General features: G+C 40.6%; 1 protein-coding gene across 1 annotated transcript; it reads left to right on the top strand.

The window, feature by feature from the left end:
• The first annotated feature begins 1858 nt into the window (after positions 1–1858).
• On the top strand, positions 1859–14289 carry VDAC2 (voltage dependent anion channel 2). Its single transcript, XM_049811158.1, has 9 exons — positions 1859–2009; positions 6132–6203; positions 7250–7299; positions 9520–9672; positions 9761–9813; positions 10247–10474; positions 11707–11857; positions 12785–12842; positions 13742–14289. Exons 2-9 carry the CDS (start codon positions 6137–6139, stop codon positions 13831–13833), a joined length of 852 nt encoding a protein of 283 aa, XP_049667115.1. The 5' UTR covers positions 1859–2009; positions 6132–6136; the 3' UTR covers positions 13834–14289.
• The last annotated feature ends 3793 nt before the right edge of the window (positions 14290–18082 follow it).

The following is an 18082-nucleotide window of genomic DNA, read 5'->3' as shown; positions in this document are numbered from 1 at the left end:
TTATGTAAGTAACTGAACTTTTATTCAGAATGGACTTATGCTATGGGTATGAATAATAAATTCATGTCTTTAAATAATTAACAACTTGCGCCACAACCTATTTTTACTGTATCAGATCTCTATTTATTCCTAATCTATGTTCCCATGCACAATAAGATACACCAGTTTTCTTTTCCTACGGCTATTTATTCTCTCAGCATGTGGTTTTCCTTCTTGATTCATCAATACATATTCTTCTGTGGAATGCCAAGCTGCCTTACTTAAAAACATCAAAATGAAATGTACTAACCTGTTGGGTCTTCTGATGTGAAAGTATTAGACTTACACCACCAAAAAACCCCAAACAGTTGCTTATCTTTTGATATAAGGAGCAGGTGCTGACTGGCATTACACTGGGCCTTGCTGCTAATCTTTCTTTTCTAATAACCTGGTAAATTACTGTTGTACCATGTGTTCTGGATAATTGGTAGCATTGGATAATAATATGTATTTTTCATACTATGCAGATGTAATTTGTAAGTAACTTTTACTTTCTTGAGGCATTTTATCATGTCATAATCCAAGTAAGTAGGAGAGAACTAGGAATTTCAAAAATGCCTGTCCTGCAGTTCCTTGGGCTAGCAATGGTCTGCATTGGTGACTCAGTGATTCTTGCTGCAGAGTTGTGCAGTGACTGCTGCAGAACAGTTGTTTGATGGTTTTCTCCAAGAGGTCATACTTATGATCAGGACAGCACTATCTAAGAAAGCTTTTTGAGGGTTATTGCTTGTCTTGACCCAAGATATGCTGTCTTCTGTTGGGAAGGGTGGGGGTGGTGTGAGTCTTCTGGTGGGAGGTGGCTGGAAGGTAAAAATGAAGCTTAGGCAACTGGAGAGATGGTGGCACTTGTCTCAAAGAGGTAGCAAACCTTGGTAGAGGGAGTGCAAGCTGTCAGATCAGCTATGGGACAGCTGTGCTGCTGGATGTTGCCGTGTGTCCATGGGTTTTGGCACAGCAACAGCAGAGCACGTTAGGCGCAACGTGTTCAAACAGTTGTGGGAAGCGGGAGAGCAAAGGCCAGCATCCCTGCTCCCTCCGCAAGGGCTTGCCATTGTGGGGAAGGGGTCCTGTGGGCTGAGGAGCAAGGGCTGCCTCCAACAAAAACGGCAGCGGTGCCACCTTGGCCGGCTGTGGAACGGGTCCCCGTGGCTGTTCCTAGGTGAAGGGCTTCACCGGTCGCTGTGCCCCGACTGGAGGCAGGTGGGCTCCGACAGGAAGACTCGCAGCTTCTCGGGAAGGGCAGTGGCCCCGGGCACGGGCCCTCCTCTAAGTACTGCCGGGCGCCGCACTTCAGCCTCCCGTCCCTATGGGGAGGGGAACGTCTATTTAAGCTCTCCGAAGGAGGAATGCTCCTTGGGTGCGGCCGCCACAAGCCCACCGAGGAGCCGGCACCCGAGGAGCCGGCACCCGAGGAGCCCTCTGCGCCCCCCGCCCCGGGCGGCGCTGGGCTCCCCTGGCCCTCTCTGTCCCTCCCCAGCTCCGCTCCCCCTGAAGAGGGGCACCCGAAGGCGGCGGCGGCCCCCTCCACCACGCCTCAAGAACTCCCACCCCACGGGCGCGAGCCGCGGCCGTTTACCACCCTCCCCCGCGGGGCGGCCCCGCCCTCCAGCAGGACCCCTCTCCGCCTCCGGGGCTGCCCCTCCGAGCGCCTGCCGGACCGCCCTGCTCCCGCCCGGCTCCTCGCCGGGGGACGCGGTGTCTCCCGCCGCTCCCCCCGCCCCGACTCTGGGCCGCGGGCGGCGGCGCCTCCGGCCGGCCGGCGGCACGGTGCGGCGGGCGGGGTAGGCGGCGGGCGGGGCAGCCCCGGCTCCTTGGGGTCCTGCGCGGCGGCGGCGGGCGGGCGGATCGGTGTCTCCTTCACTTCGCCCTCCAGTGCCAGCGGCTGCAGCAGCGCGGCCTCCTCACGGCGAGACCCGCCCGCGCCCCCGGCCCCGCTCCGCCCGGCCCCGCCGCCCTCCCGCGCTAGCCAGGTGCCGGCTCGGGCCGTCACCGGCCCCGCGGGGGCAGGGGAAGCGGGCGGGGCTCACCCGTGCGCGAGCGGGCGGAGGGGAGCCACGCGGGGCTGGGGGCCGCGCGGGGGCGGCAGCGGCGGGGGCGCCTTCCCCCGCGCCCCGGCTAACGGCGGGGCGGGCGGGGGGGTCTTCGGCACGCGTTGCCTCCTTCCGCCGCCGTGGCCGCTGCCGCGCCTCCTCGGCGTGCGGGCCCGGGCCGGGCCGGGCCGCGGTTACATAAAGGGCGGCGGGGAGGGCGCGGCGGCGAGGGAGGGGGTCAGGCCGGGATGCCCAAGATGGCCGCGTGGAGGAGTTCACCTTGCAGCGGCAGCGGGCGCCGCTCGCCCTGGCGGCGGGCCTGGCGGCGGCGGCGGGCCTGGGAGCGGGGGAAGGAGCTGGCGCGGGGCGCCGCCGCCCGGGCCCTTCCCTGGAAGGGTGTGCCGCCTCTCCACGCGTCTCGGCCTGGCTTTTCGCATCCCCGTTTTCCCTTTCGGTTCCCTTCTCTTCTGGCAGGCTCTGCTTTACCCCTGCTTTCGGTTTCTGAACACCAAGTTCGCTTTCGGATGTGTAATTTTCTTTCCCTTCTCCGTAGAGTCTCTAAGTTGGTCTAGCTATGGCTACTAGACTAGTGTGCCCATCTCCATGCAAGTAGGGAGAGAGTTGAAGCAAGGGTGGTGAGGTGGTTTGGTGTGGGTTTTTTTTTTTTCTTAAGCTTTAGTAGCTGTGTAAGTCTAAAGGTCAGTGGCATGTCCAATATATATTAACCAAATATTTTTTTGAATAATACCAATTTCTTTGTGGCTATTTACACTACTGGAACACAATTTCAGTGTAGTTACTGCCATTTTTTTAAATTACATTAGTACTTAGGGTTTTTTTTATTATAGCCTCATCTAGCCTCTATTCTGAGATCTTAAAAGTTGTTAGAAATCTCTATAGAACTCATTGGCATTCCTTTAATTGCAGGGTGTGAGAGAGTTTGAAATATCACCTCAAAGGAAAACTGATGTAATAATTCTGATAACATTAATACATTTTCTGTTCTTAGGATGAGGGTGTTTTTTTTCTTTTACAGAAGAAAGCATGCTTGTGGCTCTTGAGTAACAGATTAATTAAACTTCTGTTTTTAGGGTGGCATGAAACAAAAATCAGGGTGGAGCTCCCACTTGATTCAAGTAGATTCTGTGTTTTTTGAAATGAGGAATAATATTATCTGATAGTTGCTTTCACAACAAACCTCTTGTCGTTAAATGGTACCTATATTTTAGTCACTTCTAATTATTAGGTGAAAGATACTTCAAAATAAGGTTGAAGAAAATTACTTCTGATTATAAGAATTTGCAAATTTAGGTAACTTGCCAATATTGGAGGACACAGCAGTGATTATTTTTTTTGGGGGGGGGGGGGGCGGCCCTATTTTCATTTAATGAGCATTCTGATGGTGGCACTGGCTTATCGGGTATTTAGTATACCCCAAATTAACTCTTGCTTTCCCCTTTTGTTCTCATCTATCCCTGTTAGTATAGGATTAGAACAGCAGTGTGACAGTTGTACACTGTTTTAACTTTTTATCACAAAACTTGCATCTGTAGGCTGGAATGTCTGGCAAATACTCATTGGTTTCCTTGCAGTGGGAAGGATGCTTAGTTAGGCCAGATAAAATGGCAACATCCTTTTTACTGTAGTAGTCCTTTGAATTTAGACACAGATACCAGTTTGTTAACTTCTCAGGACATTACTGCTTAGCATAAATCTGTTGTCTGTGTTGGTTGTCTAGTCAGATTGGAAACATTGAAAACAAAAGTAAAAAGCTCATTTATTTATACTGTAAAAGCATGTCTGTGCTAAAGACTAGTATACAACTTTAAAACTAGAAATAGTTATTCTGGAGATGCTAGTTAGTGAGACTTATTCATTAAACGAAAAATATATAGCTAAATCTCTAAATTATTTCAAACTGCTAATGAATTGTACAGTTGCTGTACAGCAGACATTTAGAGGGGAAAGCAGTTTCCCACACTTTCTTGTAACTTGGTCTACCTACCACCTGCTGCTTTTTATTTAATAAATAATAGGAATCATTTAATGTCTTGTCACCAGGATTAGTATCTGTTCTGCTATATATTTGTTTTTTTCCTCAAGACTTATTTATTATGGACTTGACTTGGGCTAAGCCTTTTTAAGCTTCAAGTGCACTAAGTAATGTTCAGGGTGGTTTGTTGTTTGGTTTTTGTTTGTTTTTTTGTTTTTTTTTTGTTGTTGTTGTTTTTTAAGGGACAGATTACTTTATGGAAAAACAGACTTTATGTTCTTGAGCAATTGATGGCTGTCTTGCTCTAGTGACCTGGTTCTAGAGTTTAGAACTACTTACTAAAGAAGGTTTTTTTGTATTTTTTTTTTAGTTGAACTATGAATGTAAACGTTTTTGCTCAGAGGAGGTTGAAGTTATCCTCTTGTAGTTTAGGGAGGGTGGAGTAAGGCACTCTGGAAAACTGCATTAGAAATTGTAGAAGGATAAGAAACAGTCTTGTGCCTTGCCATTGCTTGCTAAAATAGTTTGGGGTTTTTTTAACAGTTGCAGTTCATACAGTTAGGCTGTATATGGCAGGTGTAATTAGAGTAGGTGGTTTTTTTTTTTATGTGGATGCTATTCTGAAACAACAGTCTGTTTAGTGAAATGGTGCCCTAAAGGAAATTTTTTTGAATTGGGTGTTCTAGGAAAGTTTTCCCTTTATGTAGATAAGGCCATGAAAAGATGGAAATAAACTTTTTTGAGGGGGAGGGGAGGAAGCTTGCCTTGATCCTCTGTTACTGAATACACTTAGGATCTTGTGGAGATCTGCAGAAGATAAGCAATTCTGTAGCCAGGTGTTGAAAATTTATATATTGGTTAAAAGTACTATATAAAAATGAAAGTAATCTTTTCTCCTTTCAGTTGAAAGTTAACATGTGAGAGTACTGCCCTTGTTGGTTTTGAGGTCCTGAAGATATTTTTCCATTTACTTAAACAAAAAAACCCATCCAAAAAAGCACCCACGCAAGAGTCGATTATGTTAATCTGACTTTCTCTGCAGAACAAATGTGACCAATCAGTTTGAAAAGATAAGAGAAGATTTTTGTTTGCTTTTGTTAACCTTTTTGTGGTGCTTATCTAGTTAGTTTCATTGTTGTTCCCCAACCCCCTCTCACAGCATGGGGGGAGTCATTAACTCTTTGAAATATACTGTGCTTTTAAAATACAGTGCCTCTGCAATAGTGGCCTTTTGCTGTTGAAATCATGGGAAAACAGACACTGAAGGAAGGTCCAGACAGAGTATCTTCACACAGAGGAAAAACATACAGGCCCATATGAGACCTTAGGCTGATATCTATCCATCGGGCTGGGGAGGCTGGGTCATAGCTAGTCTTGAATGACAGTGAGATTGCCAGAGGCTCCCCGTCTATAAAGAGAGCTTTTCTCACTGACCCAGCACTCCTACTACTTGTTTGTTTTAAACTGGCAAGACAACCGCCAAACTTAAACTCTTGTACATTGGGGGGGGACTTAATCAGATGGCTTGTTAGTTAATGGCTTAGACATTCCTTTTAAAATTGTATGTCCACCATTTAAAATATGGGGTAAATGGTGTTGCAGAACAGATATGCACTCTATTACTTTTGAAAATAAAACCTTGTAGGTCCTTTCGTGTAATTTTCATAAGCATCTGTCAAATTTGGCTGTGGAACTTCAGGAAATAACTCTTTGCATTATAGTTTGTCAAATTTCCAGTTTCCTGGTTTTTGGTGGTAACTGCCAACTCGCTATTACTTGATTTCTGGTAATTAAATATTTATGGAGAAATTACTTGAAAAAATTGGGAACTGGGTGGTCTTGTAATTCTTCTCTACAAGCAGATTACCTAACCTGAGAAAACATTCAGTGTTCACAGTGACCATCACTGAAAATCTGTAGGTGTTTCACAGAATACTGTAATTGTTTGAGCCAAGTTGTCTATTAACTGCCTTCATATATGAATCTACCTTAAAGAGTATCTTTGTAGCATTTTTGTGTGTGTGCGCAGTGGTAAAATGTTCACTATTAATTAGCCTGTTACCTTTCAGTTCCAATGGCGATTCCTCCATCATATGTAGACCTTGGCAAATCTGCCAGAGATATCTTCAATAAAGGATATGGTAAGAATAGTACCTTTTATAAAACATGGTGTTTGTGGTGCAGCAATGAATTGCCTTTTTAAGCCTGCATGTAAAATTGAGTGCTCAAATGCCTGTGTTTTGGGGGAGGGGGAAGGTGTGGTGTTTTTATATCATTACTGTCAACTAACAGATCATTGGAGGCTTATTTGAGCTGTTTTGATGTGAAGTCTGTTAAATACTACTGCTTTAGCCGGATAAATGTCAGAGGTGTACAAGTATGCAAGAATGCAAGCATCAAGTGTAATTTAATTTGGGAGTACATCTTGTTCACCAATCTGTGCCACAACATTTGTTGATGTAGAAGGGGGATATATACCACTGCAACATTAACCTTTTTTGGATTAGAAAGAGGAATAGCTGTTGGGATGAAGAATCCTTCAACATTTAAAAATGCTTTAATACCAAGCAGTTGCATAGTTAAATTCTGCTTTATTACAGTCCTGTTTCTTTCTGTTTTTTTGGGAATGCATGTGGGGGCTTTTTTACCAAGACTGTCACTCAGCTCTAAGGATAGCAATGTGAATTGACACTCCCATAAAACCTACTTAGATTACACTTCCAATGGCTGTGTATTTCCTAGTGACTTCACTTTTACAGTTTTTTACTTTGAGATATTTCTTCTTGGTGCTGAGACACAAATATTATGCATTGGGATAGCTCTTTGAGTGGCATTGACTACAAAGCTGATGCCCTTTTGGGAACAGAAAAGAATGCATTTTTTTCTGTCACTAAATTTATTCTTGAAGTCATCATTTGGTAGTTAAATGTACACTGTACAATTGAGAGGCTACTCCCCACCTTCTGTGTGGTGATGATAGAGCAGAACTCCTGGCTTATTCTGAAGTGGCCTCCTCTACCCACTGTAACATCTAAAATTTGAGTGTTACTGAAGTCAGCCTATGGTTGTTTTTCTATATGTATATACGTGGCATGCTGCTGAGACTGCTTAGAAAACCAGCTTCTTGGAAAATGTGCATGGTCTTAGTTCAAGCCTACTGGTGTAACTTTGACTTCTGTTTGTTAAGGTTTTGGGTTGGTGAAACTGGATGTGAAAACAAAATCTGCAAGCGGAGTGGTGAGTTTAAATACCTTTTATTCATTATATCTTTTTTCTGGGCATGTTCTGATATTTAATTAAAAAGGACACCTTCCAGATGCTCTTAAGTAGTTTATAGGTTATATGAAGATAAACTTTTGGTGTAAAATAATTTCAGAAGCCCCTAAAGATCTGACTTTATTCTGAATGTAACAGGGGTATTGCACTGCTTAGTAATCTTCATAAAATAAAAAGGTTTATTAGTTGTCCCTCATGTTATGTCTGAAGGTGAACGAACAGCTGACACATTTTTGAAGTATTTTAATATATCAATCATAGGACACAGATACTATTTGTATTTGGTGGAAATTTCTGACATCTTGATGCTTGTTTGAAGCAGTTGACATTGGATTAGCACATTGAATCTTTGGCTCCTTTTTAAAGGTATTAAAGTGTTGCAGTAACGTTCTATGCAAGATATCTTGGTCATGCAAGCAGTGCCTCCGGTAACTTCTATCTATTTCTAGAGTAAACCTTGCAAGATATAAAGGTAGTTTGGGTGTTTGGTTTTTTTCCTATAACTGGAAGCTTTTACAGTGTAACTGGCTGTTAAAAATAAGATGCCTGGGTTATATGCTGTGTTTTTTCTAGAAGTCTGTATCCCAACTGAAGCGTAGTTTGCAAGAGCCCTATTGTAGATGTAGTGGTTCTTATTGTAGCTTGTTTCTTTTGAGGACTACCAGTAATACTGGTAAAACTCTGAAAAATCCAAGCTCTCATGTGAATCCTCTATCAGTTATAAGCCATCCTTTCCAGGAGGAAAAAGTGCTGGCATATATGTAATGTAGATGTTTTAAAGCAGAGATAATGTAATAATTTGCTGTTCCTGAAGCTATTACTACAATGGTTGCCATCACAAAGCAAGAAGTTAAAGCTGAAGGTTTTTGGACTTCAAGTTGCATAGTCCCTGTCACTTGCCAAGAAATAGACCTTACTAGAATTACGCAACTGTGTGGATGATATAGTGGTTCACTAACATAATACAAGTAAATGTCTTGGTCATGGTTAGATTTGATCAGCCACCATTAAAGAACAGTCTCGTGCCCTTGCAATGTGCAGTAGGTCTTGGGCTGTGAGAATATGAGTGCTTAAGGACTTGTGATTTCAAATCAGTGTTTCCTTCTGGGGGAGGTGAGTGTGAGGAGTTGATTTGAAAATAATACTGGAGGAAGTCAGAGATCAAAATTCTGATTTATATGTTTTTAAGAGTTGAAATAACAAACTTTTAAATCATAAGGGCAATAAAATTTCAGTGAAAAGAGCTCCTTAACATATATTTGCAAACAAGACTTCCACTTCTACTAGGTATTGCCTTTAATTTCTGAATAGTGGTACACAGAAATTAATTCTGTTCTTTGTGAGAATCCAAATAGTGAGAGACATGGACTACTTAGTTTAATAAGGAGGTGTGAGTGATATTGCAACTTTTAAATACTTTCAAGAATTCCAAGTGAGACTCTACCAGAAGCATAAAATCAGACTGTCACCTTAGCTCACAATTCCAACATGAATGTTCTTCCTGTGTGTCATTAAACCAAAGTGTCAGGGGAATTTCATATATGTCAGTAAAAACACAGGTGCCTATGGCTTGTGTGAAAGGCTGGTGCATTCATTAGATTGAGAACTCTCTTAAAAAGCAACAAAACCCCCCAAACCAAACAAAAAACTGAACTGTCACCTACCCCCAGTTTGAAAAATGATGGCATTCTATGACATTTTACAGTTGTACATAATTTATCTTTGGAGATGGTTGACTGGAATGATGAAAATCCATGTGATCCTTCAAGAATTTTACTGGAATTGTGATATGTACCTTATAGTGTGCTTGGGTCTTGGTTTGATTTTTAATTTGCACATTAGGAGTATCAGACTCAATCTTATATTTCAAGAACATGTTTCTGCTTTTAAGGAGAATACTTATGGTAACTACTGTCTTGCTTCTGAGTTATGATGCAAACCTTTACGTTTTGTAATAGTGGCAGAAACATTGCAGTTGAGATGGGGAGTGGGCATAGATCATCTAGTTCTTGTCCATGTCATGTCCCCTTCTCCCACAAGCTGTCTAATGTTGTTGAACTAGTTGCATAGAATAACAAGATCATGGTGTTTGCTGAATAAAAGTATTTTCTCTTTTGGAACTGTGTAATGCTTTCAGGATCATATGTATCTTCTGTATAATGTGGACACTGTCCTTTTTAGGAATTCACAACATCTGGTTCGTCGAACACAGACACTGGAAAAGTGAATGGGAGCTTGGAGACCAAATACAAGTGGGCTGAGTATGGGCTGACTTTCACAGAAAAATGGAACACAGATAACACTCTGGGAACAGAAATTGCAATTGAAGATCAGGTAATAGATTGGGAGAGTATTTATTTGTTTTATTTAAGTAGCAGGACTGAATTTATAGGTTTATCTTATCTTCTTCCCCTTCAATTAGATTGCCAAAGGCTTGAAGTTGACATTTGATACAACTTTCTCACCAAATACAGGGTAAGAATTGTTAACCTTTTTACCTTGTTTAGGGCAGTGACAACACCCGTGGTCAGGAAATGTTTTTGTGGTCTGTTGTATTGACAGAGATGTTTGTATGGTTTGCTATTGATCCAAATTAGCAAATCCCAATGCTAAAGGCTTCTGCTCTTTAGCATCATATCTTATTCTACGGGATTAGTACTGGGCATTTCACAACGGCCCACTTTGCTTGTTTTCTGGGGTAGAAATACTTAGAAGAATGCGGGAGGCATGGAAATGCCTGTTTGCAGTAGCCCTGTGCTCTTGTAATGGGCTGGCTCTGCTTTGGCCCAGTCTAGAGGATGCATGTAGGTGGCATTTAGATACATTATGTAGAATCATATGGCTCGAATTTGGCAGTTCATTGAGGAAGATCAAGCCTTGTCTTAAGATAACTGTTTCTCTGTTTCAGAAAGAAAAGTGGTAAAATTAAGTCAGCTTATAAACGTGAATGCCTAAACCTAGGTTGTGATGTTGACTTTGATTTTGCTGGGCCTGCAATCCATGGTTCAGCTGTCTTTGGTTATGAAGGCTGGCTTGCTGGTTATCAGATGACTTTTGATAGTGCCAAATCCAAATTGACAAGAAATAACTTCTCTGTGGGTTACAAGACTGGAGACTTCCAACTGCACACTAATGTGTAAGTACTGAAAGTTGTGTCCAGATTTACAGAAGCAGGCTTTCTCTACCTTTCCTTCTAGTCAGAATACAAATGCTTGAAATAACAAGAGGTGGTTGCAAGGCCATGAAGTGAAGTGCATTTTTCAATAGGAAACTCGAAATAAATGATAAATGTTACTTCGTATCTCTTTTTCAAAACAGTAAATACTGGTGGCTTGTTAGCACTTACAGCATAATATATGCTACAGCTTATTAAATACTGAGGTACATGCAAATTGGAAGTGCAATAGTTCAGTTATGCAGAACTGATCATAATGCTTTTTCCAGCTTTCCCATTACACTGAATTGTATCTGACTATAATTTAAGGGCGGTAGATTGTTAGAGGTAGTAATTAGCGTTGCACTGTTTAAGTAGGCCAGTAGTAGTTTCTGGAGCAAGACTAGAGCTTTGCTTTTGGACTTTTTGAGTAGGTTCATCTTCTTGCCTCTCTGGGATGAAGAGCGCATGAAACACTTAGGGTGTAACTGAACAAATGTAAGACATCTTGTTTATGTATTTTCTTAACACTTGCTGCCTTCAGATCTTAAGTGTTCTTCAGAGCAAGCTGATCAAAAGCTACTGAAGAACATAGTGTTTTCAATCCAAGTTAATAAAAATTGGCATTGTTCTAATGCGTTTAGTTAGGAAATTACTTATTTGATTTTTGAGGTGGAAGTTTGTTTTTTTTGGAAGGGGAGGGTGGTGATTGTGTCTGGGTTTGTGGAAGTTGAGGTGTATGTGAGGAAGCTACAAAACACTATGGTCTGGGCTGTAAGAGTTGTGTTTCAGTTTACTAATGTCAAACAATGTGACAGATTTTTAAAAAGGTCATCTAATTCTTTAGGAATATCATATGTATTCAATAATCCTCGAATTCAGAGTGCCTGTTTCCTAACTATTAATGTTTATCTGTTAGTTTTGTAAGGATGTGATCTAGGATTACATTCAAGTACTTAGTTCAACATCAGTGTGAGAATTACCTGTAGCATGCTGAAGTGCCTTTTTTTTTTCTCCCCATGAATTATTGCAGTTTAATTTTGCCCTGAAGCCTTTGTTCTTCTCCCTTCTCCTGTCAAAAAATGTGAAACAACTCAAATTCCTCTGGAATTCCCATTTCTATAAAAATTTGAAGTAGTTAAAAAAAAAAAAAAAAAAGAAAAAGTTGTAATTAGGTAAATGTAGGAAACTAACTTTTTTCTTAATTTGTTTAGCAATGATGGTTCAGAATTTGGTGGGTCAATTTACCAGAAAGTGAGTGACAATCTTGAAACTGCTGTAAACCTGGCTTGGACAGCAGGTAGCAACAGCACTCGCTTTGGCATTGCGGCTAAATACAAGTTGGATTCCACTGCTTCTATCTCTGTAAGTATGGCTCTAACCAAAAGGGTGATGCTAAGCACAGTGTATTTTCAGTTTCTGCGAATCTGTGTGTTATTAGTACAAAAGAAGGTAATAAGTCAGGAAGTCTTGTAGGAATTACTGTTACAATCCAGGCAGTTAAAATTAAACCAGCATTTAAATTCTGTAATGTTGCATACAGCAACTGCATACAGTCCATTTTAGAATCTGACTGTCAGATGTTGTGCTACTCTAGAGGACTTAATGTATTGACTTAAAAAAAAAAAAAAGGAGAAAAAAATTGAATAAAACCCTTCATGTCTAGTTCCATAAGTTTACAAAAAATTTTTTTTTAAACCAATTTTTGGGGAAGTCTCTCATGTTCTTATAGTAAGAACTCTGGCAGTATGCAGAAAAGTTTTCTGTATGTTATAAAGTTAGAATTGAACCTGGATTGTTGGAATCGTCCTATAGAGGAAGTGATGCAAAGGGAGATAAAGAATTTTGCACGTATTGTTTATGATGATACTGTGAAATGTTTGCTGCTTGACTGACTGGACCTGCAAGATACTAATTCTTTTTTAATAATATGAACATGGAGGATTCTTCTGAAGTGGCTTGTTTTGGGAGACTGTGGTGGTAAATCGCTATGGCCTTCTGAAGAGGGAGCAGTGGGGAAGTTCACCTGCCAAACTACATTCCAGTAATAGTTCTTCCTACCCTTACATTCTGTCTGCTTTTAAATATGTTACTACTTCACCTGTAAGTTGGGGGGGCTAAACCATAGCTGGGAAGAGAGAATCCAGTAAGCACAGAGTTATTGAAGGAACAAGTAAAATTTAGTTATGTTGATAATGGCAGAGTTGCCACAGTTACTCTAGTTTCTGAATGGTGACAAAGAACTAATCAGTTACAACATTTCAATTGCTTTTGTCTTGGTTCTTTTTTCAGGCAAAAGTGAACAATTCTAGTCTAGTTGGAGTGGGTTACACCCAGACCCTGAGGACAGGTAAGGGTTATCACATGAATTTTGTCACATGCATATCTTCTATGCATCAGAAAGAAAATGTTTGACATCTATGCATTTATATCCATATATAGAGCTATTTCCCTTCAGAATAATTTTGTCTTGAAGCCAAAGTAGGTGTTTTACAGTAGCTTACATTGAACATCAAACCTTTATCTAAACAGAAGCCAAAGTAGGTGTTTTACAGTAGCTTATGTTGAACATCAAACCTTTATCTAAACAAGACAAATTCCACTGTATCTAATACTGCATCATATTCCTCATTGATTTGTGTAGGATTGGACTGCATTGTGTTTGATAGCTTAGCTTTAGGCTGTGCAAAGCAGTCTTTTTTTTAGCATTGCTTTCTTGAGTCATATCTGACCTGAATGATAGCAGGTCTTGAAATAATGATTAATCATCAAAAGTATGCACTTCTGCTCTTCATATTTGGTAAAAAAACCTCTAGAATTTATCTTGTTCTGCTTAAATACGAAAATACCTGTTAATGCTATATTATCATTGCTTAGTTCCTTCTTTGAAAACAAATAAAAATCATAGTTTCATTCCATCCCTTCCTTGGTACAAGTGTCTGTCTTTCTATGTGTAACTTTCCTCCTTCTTTGCACACCTTAATGTAGAAAAGGAGAGCTCTTGTGTACTTACCAATTAGAGACTTTGTGTATCTACTGTATAACATGGTATTTACAAAAAGCATCTAGCTTGATTCATATGACTACCTTTCAATAGATTTCATGGGTAAATAGATTTTTTCTGTAGAAATCTTTAGAGGAAAGTAATGAAATAGAAAAAGAGCTGCAAATGGGACTTGTAATGACAGAGGTTGAGTTGCATGAAAGCTACTCTGTATGTTGTAAACATGCTGTTTAAAAATCTTACAGGTGTGAAGCTTACACTGTCTGCCCTGATAGATGGAAAGAGCATCAATGCTGGTGGCCATAAACTTGGTCTTGGCCTGGAATTGGAGGCTTAAAAAGGCGAAGAAACTGTTGCAGAGAAGGGATATCAGAAGAATTTGGCCTTAAAATGTATTTCCAATGTGACCAGCACGCTTTTTTTTCCAAGAAGGATGACCTAGAACAAGAGCTGTATTTGAAGTATTTAGACAGTTACTTGTTAGCTGGTTTCTAGTTAAATTGGTTACCCATCTAGTTAAAATTCTGCATTAGTGCAGTCACTTAAACATTATTTAAATGTATTTAACTGTTTAATGCGCTACCCACAAATAATGAAATAGACATTTATGAAAACTGTACAATTGTGTGCATGTTTGTTTTTATGTTCCTTTTAACATTCGATGTTGCCATTGAATGAAAAATGGATCAGTGGATGTTTTGAAATGAAGTCAACAATTTTGTTGAATCACCTGAAGTAGAAATATATTTGGTATCCCAAGACAAATTATGAATAAAACAAGTACACACGCATACTTGTGCCTCAGATATTTTAAGAGTTAAGATACGAGGGTAGTGCTCAGTTAAGTTTTAATTTTTAACTTAATCCAAGAAGTAGTGCTCTCTGCCTTTGTGCAATTAAGGACCCTCAGCCACGACAACACTGAATATAGATGGTTTTCATTGAACAGTTGAATTCCTCAAGCAAGTTGAATGTGCTTTTCTGTCAGGTAAGATATGTCATGACACAATGGTTTAATTCCCCCTGTGTTCCACAGGCAAGATTTAATGCGTTACTAGTGGTCTCTTGATGCAAAGAGTGCAGAATTATGTACTTGGCACCCTGAGACGTTTAAGAACTGATCCTTGATGCTTTTGCCCAAGGGGTGAAACACCTAACCACAAACACACCTTTTGCTTATACTTGTATGAAGTGAGATGTATCTCTGCAACTGAATGTAACAGTGTAATGGTGTAACAGCCTGCTTATCCCATCTGTTGTTGAGAGGTTTCTGCTTAAAATGACTGAAATAAAGGCTTAATTTTAAATGGAGATGAAGGAAAATGCATCCGATTTTGCTTTGCCTTTGACTAATAAATCTTGGCAGGTATCCATTTTAAGTCCAGAAACATGCAGAGTAATGGAAAAACTTGGTGTGTGTTTTTCCAGGATAGGATTGAGAGAATAGAAGTATGAGTGATGTTTGGTCTGTGAACATAATGTCCCTTAAAGTCAAACATAACTAGCTGTGAATGCTTTTAATGTGGAATATATTAAATACATGTAGTTACAGTGCTTGCGTTTAAGAATAGGGATTTACTGAGTTCAGAGGAGTGTCTCGAGCCTACTTCTTACAGTCTCTCATAGCTGAGAAGGGTATCTTGATACTTAGTCTTGCAGTCTGTAGTTCACAGCAGCTCCCTTTATAGGGCAGGTGGTGAGCTTATGATCAGGAATCTTTATCTCTGGTTTGCAAGCTGTGTCCAGTTTGTGCTGGATTAGAGTTAACCCCCATAAATGTCCTAGTGATTTGCTAGAGGTCTTGTTCCATCCTGTATTGTTGCCCTCATACTCAAATTCTTGAGTTAAGTACTCTGTTGTAAACTGCCTCTGTTTACGTTTTAGCTGTGGAGTAGCTGAGCCACCTTCTTTGCAGAAGATGGAGCAGGGCTTAAGCTTCCAGCTTAGGCTTTTGTGCAGTCTTGCCAGTGTATTTGACTAGTTTTGTTACATGACAGAGAAGGTTTGGCAGCAGTTGTGCTTTGGAGTACCTTTACTGCTGCTGTCACTAAATGCCCTTTTCTGAGGAGCACTTCCACCACTTAGTGATGGAAGAAGCATGTAAGGTGCAATTTGTTGCTCTCTTTTTGCATGTTAACATTTGTAAACTATTTTTAATTTTTTTGTTTTTATGTGCCAGACCACTTAAAACTAGAGACTGTGTGGTCAGGCTTTTGAATTTTAGTATGGGTTCTTTTTAGTATAACTGTCTTTGGTGCCTCACAGAGTGTGTCCAGGCTGCTGCTTCTGGGAAGAAAAAAAAAATAAATTTCTGTGTGCCTGTATCCATTGTCCAGCTGTAGCACCTGGGCAAATAAAGGAGACTTATGGATGACGCTTTGTTTGCATCCTTAAACCACTATGGCTGCAACATTGATGTTTCTCAGTTTTTGGAAGCTTTTGATAGGGCTGTCATTGTCTGACACTTTTTTTTTTTGGTGGTGATGTTTTGTGTGTTTGGTTTGTGTGGTGTTTGGGGGCGTTTGGTTTGTGTTGTGTGGTGGTTTTGGGTTTTTTTGTTTGTTTGGGTTTTTTTGTGTTTTTTTTTTTTTTTTTTTTTTTTTTTTTTTTTTTTAGAAATAGCTACTCTAACCTTTTTCTTCACTACCTGCTCAACTCTAGCTGTTTTTCCTGAGGTCACAAAATGGGCAAGTAAAATTAAAAGCAGATATTGCAGTTTCTCTTCAACTCTTTGTACAAAATAATGGAAAGCTTGAATCTCTTAATTTTACTCTTTTCATGTGCATCGCTTTACTAGTCCTCAGCCTTTAAACCTTAAGTAGTTTGATTTGTTATAATGTTGATAGACAACTAAATTAAAGGGCTCTGCAGTAGTTAAGACAACTGTGAAAATGTGAGTTTCCCTAAAATATTGTCATAAATCACTACTTTGAGCATGATAAGGAAGTTCAGTGTCTATCTCTTGACATCTCTCAAATGATGCTTAATAAAAATGGCTTTGAAACTTTCTTTTCAAGTGCGTTACAGAAGCTGATGGTGTAATTGGAGCTTTGTGGTAAGGAATGTTGGTAGTTCAAATAGCTCCATTTTGTTAGAACATGTAAGAAGCCTTAATGATAACTTTAAGTACTAGCCAGCCTTTCCTCAGGTTTCTTTCTGAATAAAATAAAAACACTTGAGATAACCAATGACCTGAGCATTGCTGTGCATCCTGTTTGTGTGACCTGTAGCATTGCATTCCTGCCTGGTACAGCTGGAGTAGGGGTTGTCTGTGTGCATATTGCAAGGAGACTTAATCACACTTTCATAAATAAAAATCCTTTCACATGAGATTATGATGCCCTGGATTTTGCAAGTTACTGACTCCAATGTTTGTCCTTGCTGTGCTGTAGAAATTCTCCAGGTTGTTTCAATTAACCTTGCATTCTTCACGTGGTTCAGCTTGGTGTGGTACATTCTTAAATCTGCCTCTTGCACACTGCAGTCATTCAAACCCAGGAGATTTGTTTGGATCTATTTTAGATTGGGCATGGAAACCTTTCACCCTCAAGCATTGGGGCGCATGCTTTTACCTTTCCCTTGGCTATTGATGGGATAAAGCCAGGAAGTAATAGAACGTGCTTACTGCCCTCTAATGTCCTGTTCTGGTCTTTGGCTTATTGCAATAGTCTGTCTACCAGGCACAAAGATGCATTTAAATCTACAGTGACTGCACTTCTATGCAGGAAGTAGAACCGAGCAAACAGAAGACAGCCCACGCAGGGATGATTCAGCCCTGCTTATGTCAAAGGTCCTTGTTTCCGTATCATACCAGTCAGCACAGAAGCAATTCTATGAAGGTAAGCTACTAATGATGACAAATAGTGGGTCACACCTGTGGCAGCAGTGTCTTCATGGCAGGTACAAATGGTTCCTGTGAACTGACAGAAAGGAAAACCCAAAGAAAAAGCTGGGTGTGTTATGTGGCATGAAAGGGCTACGTTTGTTGCATGTGGTTTTTTGTGTTTGTCAGCCTCCCTCTGCAGTGGAGTATTTCTGTTCCTGATCTGGGATAGGAATAAAACCAGACTATCAATTATTGTAGTGTGCATTCATTGTGTTTTAGTGATGTCTCCCTTCTCACGATTGGTCCTGGGACTGCCTTTTGGTTGCCCATTGTGTCCATCTTTCCATGTGCTGCTGGGTCAAATGGAAAGCAATAAACAACTGAATTTTTGTGAGCCTAACATACAGCATCTTCTACTTTAGCTGTAAATTTGATACTGATGCTCATGTGAAGAGGCAAACTTTTCTTTGCATGGCAATTTCTGAAGAATAATATGCAATTAAAACAAAAATGCTATTAGACAAAATGTGGGGTGTTACATGCTGTAAGATTTAGTTCCTATCTACACTGATACTTATCTACTGGTGTTGGGAAAAGCACTGACAGACCTTTAAAGATGGCAAGCAGACTTTGTTTCTGCTTTGTTTGACCTTTGACTACAGCACATGTTTTTAAATGAGAATTTTCTGCTGAAACCAACACTATGGCAATATTTGCAGTACAGTTACCGCTGGTGAACAGTAGTGCGCACATCAGAAGT

The sequence above is a fragment of the Accipiter gentilis genome, chromosome 9, assembly GCF_929443795.1.
Source record: "Accipiter gentilis chromosome 9, bAccGen1.1, whole genome shotgun sequence".
NCBI lineage: Eukaryota > Metazoa > Chordata > Aves > Accipitriformes > Accipitridae > Astur > Astur gentilis.
This window is presented reverse-complemented; position numbering and strand designations above follow the sequence as displayed.

Coding starts and splice junctions, on each gene's coding strand:
- VDAC2 (XM_049811158.1), top strand. CDS start 6,137: ATGGCGATTCCTCCATCATATGTAGACCTTGGCAAATCTGCCAGAGAT. Junction 9,814..10,246: donor ACTTTCTCACCAAATACAGG/GTAAGAATTGTT, acceptor TCTCTGTTTCAG/AAAGAAAAGTGGTAAAATTA. Junction 12,843..13,741: donor CACCCAGACCCTGAGGACAG/GTAAGGGTTATC, acceptor AAAATCTTACAG/GTGTGAAGCTTACACTGTCT.